Source organism: Protomyctophum bolini, assembly GCF_963924005.1.
Source record: "Protomyctophum bolini genome assembly, chromosome: 1".
Classification (NCBI taxonomy): domain Eukaryota; kingdom Metazoa; phylum Chordata; class Actinopteri; order Myctophiformes; family Myctophidae; genus Protomyctophum; species Protomyctophum bolini.
Genome location: NC_137862.1, coordinates 51,212,031 through 51,234,962, shown reverse-complemented (window position 1 = coordinate 51,234,962; position 22,932 = coordinate 51,212,031). Strand labels below are relative to the sequence as shown.

The 22,932-nt window shown below is 43.8% G+C and overlaps 1 protein-coding gene across 1 annotated transcript in view; it reads right to left on the bottom strand.

The window, feature by feature from the left end:
• The window catches only part of LOC308312882 (protein kinase C-binding protein NELL1-like), a gene marked incomplete at both ends in the record, with an annotated part of 297,622 nt that overhangs the window by 163,520 nt on the left and 111,170 nt on the right, over positions 1 to 22,932 (bottom strand). The window contains 2 exons of the mRNA XM_080759648.1: positions 15,142 to 15,270; positions 19,586 to 19,685. Of these exons, the coding sequence (XP_080615774.1) occupies positions 15,142 to 15,270; positions 19,586 to 19,685 (229 nt within the window). The remainder of the gene's footprint in view (positions 1 to 15,141; positions 15,271 to 19,585; positions 19,686 to 22,932) is intronic.

Sequence of the window (22,932 nt, the reverse complement as noted above, 5' to 3'; positions counted from 1 at the left end):
TATAGGCGACATTAAAGGTTGCACCCGTTTGTTTTATTCTTGCACGTTTCTTTTATTTCACGGTGTTTATCACCGTGAAACGACGAAAAGTCATTCGCTGGTGACTGAGTGAGAGAATTGCAGTCTAATTCTCGTGACAACTGTGTCATAATCATTGACAGTCCAATCATTGTGACGGTCAAACCAGACGGCCGCTAATAACGCGCTTCCAAATGATAAACAAACATAAGGGTGTGATTATGGTTTTGTCTTATGGCTGACAGACAGTTTGAATTAAAACATTCTCAGCAAAGTTAAATAATTCATACGGTATGTGAACACTGAACATACTGGATTATAAACAGGTTCTGATGATTCTCCTAAAAACAAAGCCTATAATAAAACATAAACCCATTATATTACAATTGAGTTGTTAACCGTGTTAACTTGTTAATCTCCACCTCAAGTGGTTACTTAAAACACTGCATTGACCGCTGCTGTTTGTGCTCCACACGGCCATTGCCCCAACCAACAGAAGTCAACAGTCAGTCTGTCCTGCAGTTTATTTGTGGATATTTTCTGCTGGATTCGGTTTGCTGATGCCAGCCCACAGGGAACGCGTGTATACCGTCCGTATATGCACATTTCCGCACACACAGACGTATATAAGAGGACGCTATAGGGACTGGAAACGGGAGTGATATGTCAAGGGCAACTGTCGGAAACCTCCAATTTGTCAAGATATCAATTCAAGACATATCCCTTCTCCTTGGAGTCACAATACAGTGTTCTATAGATAACCAGACTGCGAGCCTGCGGGAATACCTCCCGACCCACTTTTGCGTGACGGTTTCTATGAGATATTGCCAATATATACTTTGCGTACTTCCAATTGGACTCATAGCTGGCGGACATGAGAATTAGTTTGAAAGTGAATGTATACGCCGATACACAGTTTGGAAATAGACAGACAGACAGACAGACAGACACTAGTGTACCAGGCTGGCACAGGGGACAGAGATTGATGGAGCACACAGAAGCGAGGTCAAGAGGTGACACAGATGGAAACGGACAGCCCTCCGCAAGCACCGGCAGGATGCGGTCGGAATCTTTGCAAACAAAGTGACTGTGATACGGCAGGTCTTCCGCCTCTCTCCACAAAGGGGGGAAAAACGGACTCAGTCTTGACGCGTATCGGTATACACAATGGACCGAGTTTGCTGGCCACACGTCATGATAGCGCAAACACTCACACACACTGTCCTTTCATTTGTGTGACTGACTTCCTGTTTATCTGTCTGTCTGTCTGTCTCCCCCCCCCCCCCTCTCTCCCATTCCTCCAAGAAGGCTAGCTAGCGAGACAGAGCGGAAACAGGGAGATGTCTGTGGACAAGGTTGCTCATCCATTCCCTGTCATTGCATTCCGATTTTTTAACAGGTTGGAGGCAGCTGGGATCTGAGAGAGAGAGAGAGCCAGATTGATTCGCAAGAAGTACAAACACAGCCAATTACCCTTTAACCCATTCTGGGCGGAAACCCCCTTTTAGTGTTTAAAGCGTTATACGTATATGCTTTAGCTATTGACAAAAATAGCAGATCTACAAGCAAACAAACTTGTATAGGGTCTGCTATTTTTGAAAATGTGGTGCAAATCTTTGAATATGATATATTTCAGAGTGGACATTTTTTAACTAAAATGTTTGCTTCTGGGGGGAGGTCCCTGGAACAACATATTTTGAGATGGGGGGGGGTCCGTGGCCCAATAGAGATAATTCTGGGGGTCCTTGACATGAAAAGGGTTGAGCACCACTGACATAGAAACATGGGTTTTTCAGAAAACTATTTTTTCAATTTTTTCTATCAGTCCAAAATGGGTTAACCCATTTTGGGCGGGAACCCATTTTGGTGTTAGCATCATGTCGTGCTTTAGCTATTGAAAAATAGCAGATCTACAAGCTCATATGTCGAGCTTGTAGGTCTGCTATTTTTGAAAAATCGAAGAGCGACTGACATAGAAGACATTTTTTTAGAATCTGATCTCAGGTCAGAATGAAAAAACTGTCAGGTTGTAGAAGAAATTTTTTTTTAGAATCTGATCTCAGGTCAGAATGAAAAAACTGTCGGGTTGTAGAAGACATTTTTAGAATCTGATCTCAGGTCAGAACGGGTTAATGCCTCTGAGTGAGAGTCAATGCAGCCGGTAGAGCAGCACAGGAGCCAGGCAGGCGGGGCAGCAGCAGCAGCCCCTCTCTCTCATCATGCATGCCAAGGCCGACTGAGGACAGACAGGGATTAGCCCAATTACTTCTGATCAATAATTCACATTATGCTTCTCGGCGCGCGCGGCACATTATCGCCCCGTTGATGGGCCCATTCTGAGATAAACGAGGGCGAGAGAGCAAAACCACAGAGTGCCACAATCATGCGGCGAATGCCGGAAACGTGTTGGCGTGGCTCTTGACTCTTTACCTGGTTTCAACCTTTTGCATCAATCCTGGATGAATGAATAAAAAAAGGGAACTATAGATGTTTTATCTCATCTTTGACAATGTTATTTTCTGTGCCTGTGTGTCTCTCTGTCTCTCTCTCTCTCTCCGATGTTTAAAGCATTGGTGAAAGCCAGAATTCGAGTGGATTTCAGGTTTTACTCACTCATGAACATGAGTTCATTTCTCAGTGGTGTTATAATGATGTTCTCTGTTCTGTGTTTGAGGAGGAGTTGGTTTTTAGTTTTGTACTATTGTAAGTTAAAAGGAACTGAGTGTTTTTTCTTTATTTTATTTTTTATTATTTAAAAAAGAATGTCTAACTTACTTAATTCACAATATGTTGGAAGTTTGAGAGCAAGAGTGTCTGTCCTGTTGTCTGTTTTGTTTGTCTGTTCACACTTGTCATTGTTTAACTGTTTTTTGTTTTTTCATGTTTATCACACTTATGTCTTTTTTATTATACTGTATGTGGAACATTTACATTGCCTGTTATTTTTTTAATTTTTATTTAACTGAATTACTTATCATTGTCTAATCTGAAATTGTCGTACAAAAATGCCTAATAAAAACAGTATTAAAAAAAATAAAAAATAAAAAAATGAAAAATAAAGGAAAAATGGGTTTTTGAAAATGTATTGTTTGTACCTCTCTCTCTCTCTCTCTCTCTCTCTCTCTCGATGTTGATACAGTTGTTTGGCCAGGCAACGTAAAAAAAAAAAACAGCAGTCGGTCATGTTTGGCGGATTAGCGGTAGTATTGGGGGCAGCTGTTGCACACTCGGGGAGGGTCAGCGTGGTGTCTTTTCTGAGCTTATCCCATTTCGGGCGGGGGGGAACACCCCCTTTTGGTGTTTCAAACAATACGTTATGATTTAAGCTATTGAAAAATAGCAGATCTACAAGCTCATAGGTCTGTACGAGCTTGTTTGTAGGGGTCTGCTATTTTTTTTTAAATCGTGAAAATGTGCCTCAAATTTGGAATATATTTTCTCAGAACGAAACATTTTTAAGTTAACTCAAATCTTTGCTTCTGGAGGGGTCCCTGGAACGACATATTTCCAGATGGGGGGTCGGAGGCCAATTACAGATCATTTTTGGGGTCCTTGACATGAAATATTGAGTGATAATATTAGGCCTGTATTTCAGAAAACTGTCAGGATTTAGAAGACTTTTTTTCCCCCCAGGCCTAAATGGGTTATCGTAGAGCACAGGACAACCGTGGCAGCTTGTGCATATACTGTGTTTGTGTGTGTGTGTGTGTGTGTGTGTGTGTGTGTGTGTGTACTCATACAGTACACACACACACACACACACACACACACACACACGCACAAAGGCAGTCCCCACTGTGGAAGCTCTGCAGACAGACGCTGCTCGTGATTAACTTATCTCCTACTACGTATGCTCAGTGGACACATGCCACCCGCTGCCTCGCGCTTCCAGGGACGCGTGCGTCTGCCCACGTGTTTTGTCTATGATCCGTCATTGTCTCTCAGTCTCTTGTCTGTGTCCGTCTGAACTAAAAGTATACCTGAAACCTTCAGATGCCCAGGAATCTGAAACAATCTGCCTTTCCGACCAGGGTCACTTCGTCTGCCCACAGGCCACACACACACACACACACGCACACGCACACACGCAACTAACTTCGGCTCATCCGCGAGGACAGGATAACGGCACCTCCGTTATAAGCCACAATAAGATGCGATCGGACTGAGTGACCAGCAAATGACTCCCCATAAGCCCCATTTTACCAGTCAGCGGTGCCTGAGATATTATGGAACACATTATCAGCTGTGGAAATCAGAGCAAATGTGACTTAAATCACATGAGCGTAGGCCATGGTATAGGCCATTTTTAGACCTGTGGCCCGAATGACTCCAGATGGAGGGCAGAGGGATGCAGCAAATAACTCAGGATGGGATTAAGACTAGGTCGGAAACTAGTCTACTGTATGGCTGGACTTTTTTTTTTTTTTAATGGTTTTTTTTGTGGCTTTCACCTTTATTTTATATATTTTATGGAGGGACAGAGAGTAGGCTGACAAGGACATGGGGAGAGAGATGGGGGGGGGGGGGGGAAGACCGCAGTAAAGGCCGTCGGGATCGGGAGTCGAACCCACGGCACACTGCCAGACTGGGTTGCCTGGACCACTTAGCCATGTCCCAGGCTGGACAATTAATGAAACAATCTCGAAAAACATAACTTTGGCATAGCTTACAACATCAGTAAGTGGTGTTGATATTAAGTGTCTACCAACGTAAATCGTCCTAAATGTGTACTGTGATGAACACATTTGATGCTTTGAGTTTCAGCCGAGTATACTCGTCCTATTAACTAAATACGCGAGGTGCAGAGGACGAGTACACTCGTCTTAAGGCATTTAATATCGATATAAGAATGCCTCGCTGTATTTCCCAGTGTTGGAATCTGCGCGACCAACTCCATTGTCTTCTGTATTAAGCCACAGCTTGATCAGATCAGCGATATTCGGAGGTCATTTCTGATTTTGATCGCGATTGGAATATCGGCGTAACAATGGAATATTGGAGCAACAAATGGAACTCGCCTTAACTCACTAGCATTGTTGCTATTGGTATTAGCATCCAAGTTAACAAATTGGGTAACAGATTGGGTATCTTATTAACACAGGTCGCATGTTGCACCAGACCGAGACTGACAGACACACATATTTGTGTCCCACTGTTTAGGTCCAGCCAAAAAGAAAAAAAACATAAGACATAAAACAAGTAAGCACACAATACAGATAGAATCAGTGAGAGAGAGAGAGAGAGAGAGAGAGAGAGAGAGAGAGAGAGAGAGAGAGAGAGAGCAAGAGCAAGAGAACGAGAGAGCGAGAGAGCGAGAGAAAGCCCAATGGTACAGACACATTTATGCACAGAGAGAGACAGAGACAGATAGACAGTGACGGTCAGAGAGAGAGAGAGAGAGAGAGAGATGGGGGAAGACCGGTATGAAATAAATCCATCCAGGGTGTCAGCAGAGAGCGACTGAAGACCAGGAGACTTCACAGAGAGCATGTTAGCCTGGGGGACACATCAGAGAGTCACAATCCCCCGGCCCTGGGAGGCCCCCGGTGCTCTTCCGGGGGGCTAAATGATATAGCAGGCTCTGAACAAACAGAAATAGCCTCCGTTAGGTTTTTTGATGTGTCCACCAATCACAGCGGTGCAACCTAATCGTATTACCCGCACGGTTAGAGAAATAAACAGCGGAGAGCCACACTCTCTTGATGGGATAGGGGGAAATAATAATATATATAACCCATTCTGACCCGAGATCAGATTCATACGAGGTTTCCACTGGACACACACTGGTCTGATTAACCCATTCTGACCTGAGATCAGATTCTAAAAATGTCAGTTTGATTTTTCAAAAATAGCAGATCTACAAGCTCGTAGCGCGCCACCGAGTGGCGCGCTACGAGCTTGTAGATCTGCTATTTTTCAAAAGCTAAAGCATAACATGACGCCGACACCAAAATGGGTTCCCGTTCAGAATGGGATAAATAAGAATCTGCAGGATGTAAACTGCAGAAAGATGCAGCCTTGTTTGTTGTAATGTATGAGAAAAAGAAGGCTAAAGGAAATTTGCTAAGATTGTATGCGTAATAATTCATTTAGATTCTTGTTTAGCAGTTTTTTTTTTAGCTTTAAAATGGCATTGTGTGTATTACTGATTGCCATGTGCTGCTGGCAAAACGCATGTACCAGTTGGTGCTCGAAGGCGAAGCAGGGTCCGTTTCTAACTCCTCCACCATACGGTCTCTACTATAGCAACAGAAATGAGGTGCAATAAATGATAATTTTTATTGTGTGGTCCATGTCCTAACCCATTCTGGACGGGAACCCCTTTTGGTGTTTGAATAATTATGTAGCCATTGAAAAATTAGTAGATCTACATTAAGCTCGAGAAAGCTTGAGAAATTGTGGCGCAAATCGTTGAATATATTATATTCTTTCAGAGCGAAGCTTTTTAACTCAAATCTTTGCTTCATGGGGAGGTCCCTGGAACAACATATATTTTCAGATGGCGGTCAGTGGCCAATGACATAGTAATAGTAAGTACATAGTATGTAGTTTCTGGGAACCTCAACATGAAATATTGAGCACCACTGATAAAGAAACATAGGGTATTTCAGAAAACTGATTTTTTTTTTAAATTTCAGGTCTAAATGGGCTAATAGAGTCTCTATGTATCTGTCAGTCCTCAGAAATCCAGTTCTATTCACCCCTTCTGTTGTGGATGAGCTGAGTGTGAGCGATGAAGCAGGATTGTGTACACACCATAGACTGTAAAAAATATGGACAAAGGGTTCCGCGGGTCTAACGTGAACGTAAAATGAAGCCTGTCAGTCCTTGCAATGGAAGTCGCCATCTTTCTAGATCCGTTTTGGCCCAGCTGGCCATTGGCTGGCCCAGACAACGAGGCGGGACTTCCCCCTTCTTCTTCGTTGGTTTTTATTTTGACTCGAGTGGGTGGGGGATCCCGTTCATAGACTGTAACGGTAGCCACGCCCCTCAGAACATGCGCGACTTTATGGTCATTTTTCTAATAAATGGGACCATAATTTTCCAAAAAGAATATTATGACATTAGAAATGAGACTTTAAACTAGTGACTGGAAGCAAAAAGTATTCATGACCTGTTTATTAAGGTAATACAGTCTAGGTGAAGTTGGGCCCAAATACATGGACTTCTATGGGGCTATGGGTTTTTTTGAGCCCAATGAGAGCGCCACAACAGGCCATTATATGAACTTTCATTTCCTTAGTGGCTTCACAAAATATCCGTCTGACTGCCCCCCTGGTACACACACGGGGGGCCATGGAGAAGTCACAGAGCTGGAACTCTGGAGCCACTGTGTGGGCATATAGCGGGGTGACTCATGGGGCCGCATGACAGCACCACGGCGTTGCATAACAATAACCTCCCGGTCGCGGCTCTTCCACAAATAAATCGCAGACCCGTTAAAAATAACATACTCAGCCAGGGGGTATAAGTGCTTCCCGATTAACTTTTTTGATTTGTTGACATTTTCCTATAAAGTCAAAGGCAATGCAGACGGGGGGGGGGCAAAAAGCATGGCGCTCGCAGAGGCGAAAAGGAGTAAAAGGACTGCTGCAGTTTTTCGGAAAAACGGAAAAAAACAAACAAACAACACACCAGTCTGCAAGGACCTTTACTCGAGGGGTCACAAATGCACACATGGCTTCAACGCTATAAGCAGAAGATCGTTTGGCGGTCCATCAGAAAAAGATTGGGCCATTTAAGCTTAACCTATTTAGGCCCGACGTCAAATAAAATAAAATAAAACAAAGTCTTCGGAAAGAAAATATATATTCAAAGATTTGTGCCGCATTTTCACGATTTTTTTCAAAAATAGCAGACCTATACAAGCTCATAGCGCGCCACTCGGTGGCGCGCTATGAGCTTGTAGATCTGCTATTTTTAAATAGCTATAAAGTATAACATGACGCTTAGTTAAAACACCAAAAGGGGTTCTCGCCCAGAATGGGTTAAAACACATGGCGCTACAGGGAAGAATTGCACTATAAAGAGTCTGAGAATCAACACTGCACTGTAAGGAGCCCCCCCTGTGTGTATCCAGGAGGAGACATATGGGACTGCATTGCTGCATTGCACTGACAAGCAGGGGAATTATGTTGTTTGCTTACCAGGGGGTGACGCAAGCTCTTTTCCAACAGCAGCAGCGGCAGGTTAACATGACAAAACACAGTGGCACTTATGTGCACTTACTTTGCCCAATTGTTCGTTCTCGTTTCTTGCACAGTGTGCTTACTGCTTACAAGACATTTTAAGGGCCACCGTAAACAAGCCGTCAATACAATACAAAAAACAGAGCAACAACAGTGCTAGCAAATGTGCGTGTGTGCGCGTGTGTGTGTGTGTGTGTGTGTGTGTCTGTGAAAGTCAGAATGGCAGCACATATGTCTCCACTCTCCATCACATACAGTAATAAGCCTTCATGTGCCCTGACTCAAGCCTGTGAACCATGGACGACACTCAGCCACCAAACACTGTTGTTGCGGATGGTGTAAGGTACCAAAACCCAGAGTGGAAAACAGCGACATTCATTGAGTCACTTGCGTACCAACAAGGGCGAAGCAACACCTCCCAGCGGTGTGTCCCCCCCCCCCCCACACACACACACACACACACACACACACACACACACACGCCCACAAACTCTCATCACGTCACCACCCATTTAATTTGCTGGGGCAGGACGCTGCCGCCGACGATGCGATGTTGATCTCTTCATTCAATTACGCCGTTGATCAAATACACATTTCTATGAATAAATAAGGTTATGTGTATGAATGTGATGACGAAACATTATGATGATGAACCTGCGTTCTTCGTCATTCCGCTTCCAAGGGCGGGATACAGCTGGCACCTGCACGGCCCTCCATTGGGATAACCCCCATCTAAACTGATTTAGACTTTATTGGGAATCTGTCTGGGAGGGAAACAATGAGCTAAGAGGACAATACCGGTGAGATTCAATTCTAATAAGCTAATCCTACAGGGGTGTCTGAAGGCTGAGGACCGCTAAGGGAATAGCTACAGTATGGCTGTAATGTACAAGTGTGGAATCTGGAACCAATACTTCTATGCGTTATCTCATAAGTAATGTGTGTTCAGCTGTTGGCACCTATACGTGTGTGTCGGCCTGAGACCCTCTTCTCTTGTTGACACTCCTGGAGACGAATTCCTGTGGATATTTGTATGACAAAGGAGTTTGTTGACATGCAGAAACAGACTGGTTGATCAAAGGACTTGTCTCTAAAGTGTATTCATCTTTCTGTCGACACCCGGCCTACACCCATGTAAAATGCTTAAAAAAGGTTAACCAGAACACGACCATTTTGTCAGTTGGGCTGGTCACTAGCTGTGGCCAGCTGGCTCCTGTGTGGGCCTATGCTATGCTGCACTTTTGCTGAATAAACCAACATCGGAACGTCTCTCGTCTGTCTGCCGTGTCTCACAAACTTCATTGAGTTCTCCTAGTTTTAACAGTATGGTGTGGACCAGATACAACACAAGTTCTCCCATTACCCACTGGGTTTTTTAGTATGAAGCGGAGAGGTATGCTGACAATGATACTAGTAGAGATCTACTGGTAGCTATAAGGAAGACCACGATGTAAAAAGCAGATCCGATGCCCTCTTCCTGCCTTATCGGTACATAACAGTCATTCGACACGCCGTCCTGTCTACGTCCAGTGCTGCTGGCCAGGCTTAGCCAGCGGGCCCGGCAGTATAAGCCTTGTCGGAAAGCCTTTGAAATGCTGAGTGTTGACATGACCAATCAATAGCAGCTACTGCCTTCCGCCCAGGTCCCTGCCAGGATTAGGAAGGGTCTCAAAACCTACAGAGAGGAGGAAGAGGAGCAGCCGGATTCTCATCAGCCGCCGACGCTCGGAGGGGGAAAAAAAAGAGGCTCCAGCTGAGCTTATCTCATGAAACACACCTACAGGGACGTCAAAACATATTCACTAACCTGCCTTTAACTGATTTAATAGACATACAGGCTTCCATGGGCGGGACACACACACACAGACATACACTGACTTGTGTGCGTGCGTGCCATTCAAATTCCACAACCGCGAGACTTCTGCCCATCTAAGCACTTTTCCACCAGGGAAGATTAATATGAACAGATTCAAGTATAGAGACTGCAAAGACAGGCCGTTGTCACGAACGTTATATCGCATACACGAGATATCACAGACATCATCCAGTCAATATAGTGCACGTTATCTTGCAATTTGTTCACGTCAATCTAAAGATTAAATCAAGAGGCTAATTCCTACGCATGCCCTTGGTTTTTTGTGCTGAGCATGCAAATGTTGTCATAAATAGGACAACAACAACAACAACACACATGCAAAGTGGGCATATAGCCTCCCCCCCTAATCCATGTCAAAACTGACATGCTTTACTCTAGTCTCATCGGAATTGTAGAGAAATTGGACGCAAACACCCGCCCCCGGAGGCATGCTTTGTTTTCATAAGCCAACATAATAGTTGTATTACTCATTATATTAGCCGTGCCTGGAAGGGATGCACTGCACGTGTGCAAGACTTGTTCTTTTAACCCATTCTGAACGGGAACCCATTTTGGTGATAGCATCATGTTATGCTTTAGCTATTTTTGAAAAATCGAAGAACGACTGTGACATTTTTAGAATCTGATCTCAGGTCAGAATGGGTTAATCAGACCAGTGTGTGTCCAGTGGAAACCTCGTATGAATCTGATCTCAGGTCAGAATGGGTTAAAAACAGGCAATTTCGAGAGAAAATAGACGTTGGCGTTGAGAGAGAGAGAAAGATGCGGGGAGAGAGACTTGTGCACAAAGGGTCCAGGGACACAGAAATGGAGAGAGAGAAAGGCAAGAGAGCACAAAGACAGCAAAAGCTCATTCCATGGTTTCGATTAAATTTGTCAACTTGTTTTCCTTTTTGTTTGTTTTTTACTATACTGTTGAGTGTCTAGGACGTCTATATGTATGTGCGTTGCAGTGAGTCAATCCCCAAGCAGGGAAAACAAATCCACACTTTTAATCAATTAACTTGAACCAGAAGAGAAAATAGAATATAGACGGAATAAATGTGGGCAGCATAACGGTGGTTATCTCGGCGACAGCACTACACCGACTGTGCCACCGTTGCCCGTAAGCAGATTTTATGAACGGACCAGACGTTGAGAAACAGTGAGTCTGGAACTCACTGCCACTTTCTTCAACAAGTAAATAACCTTGTCTTCAGTGTTGCACATGAATGCGCTAAAAGAGTGTATTCATTGAATGCGCTCATGTTTTTTTGGTGAACAGACAACTGAACTTCTCTTCGTCCAACTAATTAACTGAGCATGTGCAACTCCCGCAAGACTGTCTCTAAGTTGGTGAATAAAGAGACTAGCCAGATTGTTAATCTCAAGATATGTATATTCATTCCTTTTTCCCAATACTTTATTTATTTAAGTGTGTGCCCTGCAGAAGTGAAATCATATCAGACGTATCAGCTAGCAGCTGTAATGAAGCCAGCGGTGGAGCCTGCACAAACTCGCTTGGAAGCATATATGAATCTAATTTTATTTTTTTAACTACTGCATTAGTTCAGGCTAAATACAATTTCCATTGTCTCAAAAAACTTTACCGTTTAAAATGGTACAAAGTGTACTTTTTTCTTGGCTTTTAAAAGTAATCCATATGTGATTCTAATGTCTTATTAGTTATTCATCTATTTAGTTTAGGACGTGTGTGTGGATGGGTTAAGAGGATATTATAATGGAAAAAAAATATATAGAAGCCGCATACTGTATTTAAAACTTCAAAACTGTGAGCTGAACCTTCACACTCTGTAATCTGTGTGAATGGAACTCTGAGCTAGCTGTTATGAAGTTACACATGAACTTTGGTCACATTTGTTGATGGCTCCCAACCACCCACAGCCAGCACAGCAGCAATGTTTGTGTTCATGCTGAAATACATTTTCTGAAGAGAACATAATAGCATATCAGCGACACGCAAACTTGGTGTGTAGAACTCTAATATGAAGCAATCTACATATGGCGGCTGGGATGAGGATTCAGCATCTCCAAATCTGAGGCCATGGTTCTCAATAGGAAACTGATGGATTGTGCAATCCAAGTTAGGGAAGGGAGACATTACCCCAGGTGAAGGAGTTTAAGCATCTCGGGGTCTTGTTCACGAGTGAGGGGACGACGGAGAAGAGGATGTACCACTGTTGTGATGAAAAGAGAGCGGAGCTAGAAGGCAAAGATCTCCGTCTACCGAGAAATCTCCGTTCCTACTCTCACTCACCTACAGTATGGTCACGAATACATGCGGGCGAAATGGGTTTTTCTCCAACGGGTGGTTAGCATCTCCCTTAGAGAGTGAGAAGTTTAGTTACGCGAGAGAGACTCAAAGTAGAGTCTCTGCTTCTGGGAGGTCCTTGATGCATATCACACTGGGAGGAGACCCCCAGGGTAGACCAAGGACGAGACGGAGGGATTATATCGCCACACTGGCCTTGGAACGCCTCGGGATCCCCCCAGGAGGAAGTCATTAATGTTGCTCTGGAGAGGGAAGTCTGAAGCTCTCTGGTGGAGCCGTTGCCCCTGCGACCCGACTACGGATAAGCGGTTTAAGATGGATGGACAAAGAAAAAAGCTGGACTTTCAGTGCCACTAAAGTCCTCCAGCACTCTCGCTGTGGTGCCAGCCGGATGCAGGGGAGCTTTTGTTCTGAAGCATCTCACTCTCCCTTCAGTTTCCCTTTCCCCAAAAAGCATCCAATGAGTTAACACCCCGAAACACCCGGGGGTTATTTAATCGATTCAATCAGAGCGCCCAGCGATTTATAGCAGCAAAGAGCACATTTAGCAACGGACCGGATGCCATCCTGGATGTGGCTGAAGTAGCTTAATGTAGTCAAAACACTCTTGAATAAACTCAAAATAATATTTTCTTAGAATTGGACGGAATGGTTTATATCAAGAGTTATTCACGTTTTAAGATGTTCGAGGGGGGATTTTCGATGACGTCCCACCGGAAAATAACATTGGACGTTGCGCAACAGACGCTCCCAGCCCTGTGGAGCGGCGATGCGAATCGGTTTTGATATCAATAATCTCCGTCCTTTTGATCAATCTCCGTCCTGAGTGCTGGGCGTTACACTGCGCAAAAAGCATGGAATACGTAATACGGATGTGTAAATTACAGGAAACTTCCGTTAAACTTTCCAACAAACTCCGGTAAACTCCCGAATTGTACCATCACACCTGTATATTACCGTATATTAACTGTATATGCCTGCTAAACTTGAGGTTTACGGGGGGCAAAATACAGTGCCCATAATTGCACCGTTAACTCCTCTTTTCAGTGTTACTAATTGATTGAACGGAGAACTCCGCCCTTCCCACTCAGGGTGTTAACATGTAACGAGTGAAGCCCGAGTTATAATTGCACGCGGGTGTTGCACACCAGAAATGCAGGGTATGTATATGCAATGCCCGTGCACAACCAAGTATACATCTGGTTTAATATGCAGAGTTGACACGTCCCATCCTCCCATATGCTCGGGTTATGCTGATGTGTTTAGCATAAAGGTTTGAGCTTTTCTGCCTGTAGGGACCGACCCCCCCCCCAACACATATTACATAGCCAGAGCAATACGTAGCCATGGTTCACCAATTCTATCCATGTCATTAATGTAGCAATGAATACAGAATGGAAAATCTTTACCATGCAGACCAAACAGAGGCATGAAGACAGCTGTGATGTGATGTGATGTGTCCAGTGGATTCTGGATGCCAGCGATAAAACCCTGAGTCCAATCCATCCTTAACCAAACAAGGCCAGCATTGACCAGACCGCAGCCATCTTGCCATTTAAGTTAATGGCAGGGTGGTATACATCCATGCAGAATAGTCCTATCTGATTGTATTAACCCATTCTGAAAATCGAAGAACGACTGACATTTTTAGAATCTGATCTCAGGTCAGAATTGGTTAATCAGACAAGTGTGTCTCCAGTGGAAACCTCGTATGAATCTGATCTCAGGTCAGAATGGGTTAAACAACGTCAAACTCACCAACGTTTCAGCTGTACAAAAAAAAACTTGAATTATTGCGACTGAAGGTTGCATTTACTATATGAAAACGTGCAATTCCCATCACTCAAAACCCCCATACACGGGAAAGCCCCCCATATTATATGGTGCCCAGGTTTCGTGACATCACAATGACATCTGATGTCATAGTAAATGTGATCTGCTGTCGCAATTAAGCCCATCATGGAAGCCCATATGGAATGTCAGAACAGGTTCTCTGACATTCCATTATGTTGATCTTTCCCCGTCCATCCCTTCCTCCATTCAAACTCTAGACGGGCCCGCCCCAAAGTCAGTTAGTGCAGCCAGCCATGCCCGGCCCGAAAATTAAGACCCCGGGCCCTCATCAAACCCTGTACACTCGAGAGAATGTCCCCGCTACCACCCTTACATCTCCATATACGGAGCTGACCAGTTATGACATTCCACATGTTGATCTGACCTCATCAAACCCTGTACACTCAAGACATGTTCCTTATTATGGCCAGTATAGAATTCATTCCATATGTTGATCTGACCCCCCCCCCCCCCCCCCCCAATGCCAAAAGCCAGCACTCAACCACCAGTCTGCCGTCATTGACGTCGCTCTTTAGGGCGAGGTCGCTTCTCGCACTCTTGTTTCATAACAATCCACTGTCATGAGCTACTTTCTGTCAAGAAATTCCTTGCAGACGATTACTGGCGTTTGAGTTTGGAAGCGCTCGTTGGATATCACTCAACAGTCCTATGTGTGCTACTGTGAATTTGCACATAATGCCAAGAGGAAAAGAATAATCCTGCTTTATTGTTAACCTCATGCAGAAATAATCTCGAGTCACTGAATAATCAAGTCTCGTTCCGAGCCCGCAGGGTGCCTAGAAAGGATCCCGTTTCCTTCTAAAAAGCAACACCAGAAATATGCTTTCACACATTTCTAATTGCATCGTTTCCAGAATAGATCAGATAGAGCAGTCAGCGTTATGAGTCAAAACAAAGGGTGTCAGTTCAGACTTGAGGAACTCGCTCCTTACCTTCACAGTAAGTGGAATCCCCGTGGATGGACGCGTAGCCACCCTTGCATTCACACTCTGCTTTGGTATTCCGATTTTTGCACTCCGAGTTTTCTCCACAAATTAGTCCCTCTGCACAGAAGTCATAGCCTGGAACAGAAGGACAAAACAATGGGTCTCCACACTGGGTTTGCTCCAGTCCAGCCTTAAATTCAGCTGATTCGAGATATTGAAGAGTTATACACACACACATAAAACAGGGCCATACACAAACAAAGAAGACAACAGTGGGCTCCCGTGCTACTGCACTGGAAGACAGCAGGGATATTTATGGTTGGAGTAAATGTGAAGCCTGTAAAAGCCTTACACTCCAAAACAAACAATGTGCGCTTGCACGCATGAAAAATAAATGCCAACAGATAACAGTGGACACAAAATCCATCACACAGATGACGGCAAAGTAACAGACAGGGAGACAGACAATATAAATATATTCAACCTACAGTATTTATAAATATGGTGAATTGAAATATGGGTGGGTAAAGCGAGGTGCACACAAAGTTTGAGAAAGAGAGAGAGAGAGAGAGGCATCAAGTGACTAACGCAAAGACAACACAACAGAGCGAGCGAGCAAAAGGAAATGAGACAAACCGAAAGAGAAAGAAAAGTTAAAGACCGAGTTAGAGAATGAAAGGCAGGCAGACAGCAAGGTGCGTTAGATACAGACGATGAAAGACAAACTAGTCCCTCCTGCTGTCTTTACTGTGTCTGAGCAGATCAGCCCGCCCATCGTGTGCTGTAAAGACTAGCGTACATTAAAGCCCTGAGAGGCAAGGGGCTCAGGGAGCCATTACTGAGAAAATAGAAAGGGCTGCGTCTGCAGAATTCTCTCTCCCCCCTCTCTCGCATACCTTCTCTCTTTGGCCCCCCAACCCAGGAATTGCGTGTGCAAAACTGTGCATGTGTATATATATATATATATATGGAAGGACTTGTTATGCTAGGGAGTGTGGTGGGAATTTTAGAATGCCAGAGTAGAAACAACTAGAACTGCACTATGTCGAGTGCATACTTGCTTGTTGCACACTAGTAGGCCATAAATGGCCTACTAGTGCGCAAGCAGAGCGCGCAAGTACTTTCGACCGCTACAAACTGTCAAATCTCAGTTTCTCTGTGAAGCAACGTTTGAAATGTTGATTAGGTTTAACTATTTGCTACATACCTACTTCATGCATGTTACGTACCATCGAAAACAAATTACACTCTGGCATTGGGTCCTTTAATCCACATCTTTATTACGTCATCATTGAGAGCTAGTTATACATTATACTATGTATATACTGTGGTTACTTTGCGCCAAAAACCGTCCCAGCCAACCCTCCACTTTTGATGCGTATGCAAATAAAACAGCAAATTGTGCCTGATTTGCTGGGACCAGATTACATACATGTATACATAGGAGCATTACCTTTAATCCTCCCAACACTAAAACATATCGTCATTACGTCACCATCGAAAACCAATTACACCCTGGCATTGGGTCCTTTAGTCCACATATTTCTTACGTCATCATTGAGAGCTAGTTATACAGAGACACACCATGTACTCTGGTCCCAGCAAATCAGGCACAATTTGCTATTTTATTTTACAAATTACATATATATAATATATGTATGACTAGCTCTCAATGATGACGTAAGACATATGGTCACGTATGTAATCTGGTCCCAGCAAATCAGGCACAATTTGCCGTTTAATTTGCATACGCATCAAAAGTGGCGGGTTGGCTGGGACGGTGCATACGGACCGGGGCGAAACTATTACTTGCGCGCTCTGCTTGCGCAAGTAATTATACAATTAGACATACATAATTATGATCCGTTACTATCTCATTATCCCATCCAGTCTATTCTTCACCATCGAGCCTCATTTCTGAGTGACCGACAGCTGTCAATCTGACAGCTGCCTCCATGTTTAAATTATACCACTGTATTTGTAACTATCTCATCTAGAATAGGAACATTTCCTGCCTATATGGGTGCTACCTATGCCTTGCCCTCTCCTTTCACCACCAAGAAAGGACATATTAGTATGACCATCTGTTACCGTCTATTCTATTGTCGTGGACGTGGTTGGGAGGGAATGAAGGGGAAGGGTTTCCATTGGTGAGGGGAGAGTACTGGGAAGCAGTGATGCTGCCTATTTTGCTGTACTGGCGGAGAACTAAAGATGAAGATGTCTGAATTCTGCTTGCTGATTTTGAGACCAGTTCACGCTATTACAGGAGAGCATGTGATATACTATGGAAGGGATAATGAGACCAACCTGCAGGGGTGAAAAAGATGCAGTACCACGTACTGCATCTAATTAAAAGTGCACGCCTTTGTTTTTGATACAGAGACTGTGCACTCAGTGTGCAGGGAAGCTAATAAGACACGTTACGCACGTACTGTATGTGTACATGCACAATCGTGCAGACCCATACACATATTGTAATTACAAAGCACACGCAGACAAATGCACTGTATACATTGACGGGCACTACAAAGGAAAAAAAAAGAGTAATCCCTTGAACAAAACGCTTAAAAAGAAGCCGTTTTGCTCAGATTCAGATCCTGCACAGATTTCATGTCAAACAAGTAATGATCCAATTTGACCCCGAGTTCTGTGACATAGACTTTTAATAGCAAGAGAACATTTCGGAAAAGGCAAGAAGAAAAGTGGCGAGTTGCCCAAGTCGAGACAGGGAACCAATACTGATGTGGAGATAATGAGCAAGCACTTAGTTTCAGCTGCAGACGTGGGTGTGAGAGATATCAAGACAATGGGTGGGAGAGGAGGAGGAGCGAGAGATAGGCTCTGATCTCCATGCGTTCGGGTCTCATGGGCTCTCCCCCCTCCCCCTTCCTTTATGCCTCTACTACCAGTGTCCTCTGGGTACCGTCGCTCGCCTGCCCTCATCCGCATCTCCTCCTCCTCCTCTTCTGTTCGCAGCCTCCGTTTGTAATTTCTCCGTTTTTCCTCAGTTTGCAACTCCTTTCCAAAGTCTCTTCTTATACCACCCTCGTCCCCAATCGACCACCCCTCTACTTTCCAGATGGCCGTCACGAACCTAGCTCTGCTCATTTTAACTTAATCCATTTTGGACTGAGGGTCGATTAAAAAGAAACAAGGCTTCTAAATCCTGACATTTTTTTTTCTGAAAACCATGTTTCTATATGTCAGTGGTACTCAACCTTTTTCGTGTCATAAGGACCCACAGAATTATCTCCATTGGGCCGCGGACCCCCCATCTCAAAATGTGTAGTTCCAGGGACCCCCCCTCAGAAGCCAATATTTTAGTTAAAAATGTTCGCTCTGAAATATATTTTCAATGATTTGTGCCACATTTTCACGACTTTTCTGCCATTTTCTGCCATTTCTGCCATTTTCCAATAGCTAAATTATAACACAATGTTTAAAACACCAAAAGGGGTTCTCGCCCAAAATGGGTTAAACGCGAGCGCAATTTCCTCCTCTCCGATCCTTCCCCCAGGTTGCCTCCATTATGGCTCCATCGTTGACAGCTTCCTACGGTTTGTTTATTCAATCTCTTCGCTAAATTACCTGTGGCCATTTACCTTCTACCTCGCTGCCAACAAAACACTGCGGCAGTCGAGGCAAATTGGCATAGCGGGGTGTTCCAAACCCTAGACAAGACCAATCTGCTCCGATGTGTATATTGCCGCCATGAGCAGATGAAGCATTCATATACCAGGAACGCAAGGAGACAAATGGGAGTCATTTTGAGAAGCACATGCAGCCCCGAAGCCGCATCTTTGCGCAGTCTATATACCCACACACCTCATTGGAATGTTGGGCGAACAGCATGTTCGGACTGATGAGACGGTGGGAGATGGTTAGACGGCCTCGCGCAATATACAAACACAGTCCCGGGCGGAGTACAGTACTAAAAACAAACAAAAAAATGCAAAATCTAAAAAATATATTTAAAAAATGTATTTAAAAAATACTAAAACAGTCTGTAACAAGCAAAAAACCAGCAAGTTTTATTGAAATTGTTCTTTTGAAACTATGTTGCCTTATTGTAAACTTGCTTGCTGTGGTGGTTATTCATGTTCATATATATTGTTATATTTATTGTCATGTCACTTATTGGTGTTAGTGAATCACCTGCCCATGCAGTCGTCATCAGTCACGTGATGTGACGACTAGGTTTAAAAGGGAGTTGTCACATATACTGCCGATTATCACCTGATGAAGGCCCGTTCACGGCCGAAACGTTGTGTCATATTTATGGTGTTTTGAATAAAAAGCAAACACCTTGGAGCAAACCTGTGTGCGGACTCTCTTCTCTTCACTGTATGTACCTTAGTCCAGCACCAGACAGGAACTGGATGTGCGCTAGCCACCTACCTTTTTATACGGAGTACAGGAGCATACATATGAAGTATGGAGGACCCACCTTTGCAAACGTTGCAGCATCTGTTGTCGGGCAGGATCTGCTCGCCGAGGGTACAGTTGAGTTCCGGACAGGTCTCCGTGACTCTCTCCATCAAGCCGTTCTGAGGAAGGAGAGACGCATGCGTCAGCTCAAAGCCCGTGACGTTGAAGATATTATACAACAGAGTTGGCACAAATTAACGAAGCGCGATCTTTGAAATTAGCGATTCCATTTCATCAAGACTTAAAGGGACACTTCACCCTTTTTGCAAAAAAATAAATGTTAATGACGTTTAGAAGCTTTAGATTACTTTCCTAGGGGTATTTATGTGTGTAATATGTGGTTTTAGATATTTTAGATTGTAGCAGTGAGCCTGTGGTCTCTGATGTCATGGACACTGGTCTCACTACCTTCCTGGACTACAATTCCCATAATTCTTTGGTGCACTGCTCCTCCTTGTGGATAGGGGGGAGAGCTGTCTTACTGAGACAACATGTAGTCCAGGAAGGAAGTGAGCCCAGTGTCCATGACATCAGAGACAACAGGCTCACTGCTACAATCTAAAATATCTAAAACCACATATTACACACATAAAGACCCCCAGGAAAGTGTTCTAAAGCTCCTAAACGTCATTAACATATATCTTTTTGCAAAAAGGGTGAAGTGTCCCTTTAAGTTTAGGTTCTCTTTAAAGCTCTATGTGGCAAAAAGTCACTGATATCTACAGCATATAGAGCGTCGCATTACAATGTTTTGGGCCGATCAAATAATTAGTAAGAAGAAAAACTAAACCAATAGTGTTGTATCCCGCCTTTATTTTCTTCTTTCAAATCATTTGACCGGCACAGAATATTTTGTTTGTCGTCATGATTTTTCACGATCCGAGTTGGCTTTGTCCGCGGCGTAACAGTCTTTTATATAAATACTTTTTGAAAAGCCGATGGAGAAAATGAAATGGAGAATAATTTCCTGGGCCACTCGTCGTTCTGAAAGGGGGCGGGACTGCGACGCTCTATATCATATCTACAGTATGTTCTCATCACATACCCAGCCCTGGGTGAGGGGAGTGGTACAGTAGAAGGAACAATATCTGATGAGCCCTTTGGTCGAGGGCTGATATGACGGGTGGTTCACAGTGAAAGCAAGAGAATTATTTAATAATTATAATTTTGCATAACTGCTGAATGAAATATGAAATGTCATATTTCTATTATCATTTCCACATCGTTGTGGGTCATTTAAAAAATTTCAAAAAAAGGTTGAAATGTTTCTAAAGTATACGATTATTCAGTGAACTGCTATTGGCCATAGTACATTATTTATTTTTGTATTATTTGTACCGGTCATTGTCAGTCATTTCTCGTTCAAGTTAAGTGTCAAGTTATTACAATCTGACCTGTGACCATTTTTTAAACGGCCTACAAGGCAAAAGGAAATTATTATTTTTATGTTCCCATGTTGAAATGCCACACTTCATTGGTGTCGGTTGGAATAACGCATTAACTCGCATAAACAATGAACCAATCCTCAGCTAGATGACCTTGGGCAATGACGAACGAATGCAGGCAATAATCTATTCCACAGTATGCATAATATCCAACTTTGATATGTTTTGCCATTTCGGGACAAATGTTTGCCTTGGCAGGTTGAGTCCATACCGCTTTTGTTCCAACCAAATGTTACACCAGCTGAATTCACTAATTAGTCTCCCTCTCTCTCCGTTTGAAGTTCTGCTCATTAGTTTGAATGTCGGGTTGGAATCCCATCATATATTTGGCCCCTCCGTGCCACACCGTTGACACAGTAAAATCCCGAGTGTCGGTTCTGCTCGGAGAGCGTAAAAATGAACCCACGAGGGCCCAACTAATGTTCATTTTGCAGTACAGTGAAACCATAGCTTTAGGCAACCAATATGTAACGTATCTTGAATACAGCTGCCATGACAACGGACTGGGTCTCAGCCAAAAAGCTGTGGTACAAAAAGGACATGACGGTACAGATACACAAAAAAAGATACAAGCGCGCGCGCGCTTGTATCTTTTTTACACACACACACACACACACACACACACACACACACACACACACACACACACACACACTTTAGGACGGCAATGTTTTTGAATGCCACTTTTACAGTTTGCCATTTTTAATCCTAACCCTAAAGCCAACCCAAAATAGCTATTGTAGATTCGCTGCACGACACAAGCATGCAAAAGTATCATGGCATAACTCCCAATAACCATTTGGAAGCCGCTCAAGAACAACATGCACAATAGCGTAACACCCTGACTCCGTTTGAACCCGAATGGAACAGAGCTTTCATTAGTATAATCGGTAACACCTGTGAAGGAAGTATACAGGGGAGCGGCACAAGTTATTTCCAAAATGGCGTGTGTACATACAGTACAGTCCATTGTTGCGAACGCAGTGAGCACTTACTATGAGACCTAGCAGATCATGTCTGTCTGTCTGTGTGTGTGTCTGTCTGTCTTGTGTGTCTGTCCCGCTATCCAAATATGGAGTGTGTTGCATCAGCAATCACTCAGCTCCATATATGGGCACAAAAGGGGCCAGGTCCACTCAGCTCCATATATGGGCACAAAAGGGGCACCATATAAGGAGTCCCCAAAGCAGCTATACGTCCAAAACCCAAATATGTACGAGCTGCGTTCGCTTCCCGCGTTTGCGCGTCTTACTCGTAAGTCTTATGCCACGTTGACACAGACAAAGGTAGTCTTCCATTCACTATCAAATGTCAATGGAAGCAAGCGACATGGCGATGAAAAGATGCATCCGACGTTTGCAGCTGTTTGTAGCAGCTGCAAAAGCAAAACATTTTACACACACACACACACACACACACACTTTCTCTGAGTATATGGTGTACACAGCATGGCCGTGTCATCAGTTGCCGTGTTCTGCTAGTCGCCAGTTTGCCTTCCAAGGTCTGAGGCATTGACTCAAATCCCTGGGACGCCTCTCTCCTCCTTCAAAAGTCACTTCAAAGAGAGCATTCTGGTTCAAACATTGTGCTGATTCATTGACTGCACTGTGTGCTATTTATACATATACAGTACAGTCATACTATGGACTGCATTCACGAAATGAGCCTACGATCAAACACCACTCATGAGAGCGTTCCCTCCCACGGACACAGTCTGATTCATCTTTCCACCCGAAACTCACATCTGCTCTGAGACGTGTGTGTATGACGTATTGTTTTATTTCACACTCCCAAAAGGCCTTGATCACATAGAACACAGTCCATCTGACCGATTTTGAGATTTTGAAGTGGATTTTCTTTGCCCATGAAGTTCTGAGAAAGTTCCCCTTGCATGACTTTTTCTAAATATTCGATTCAAATC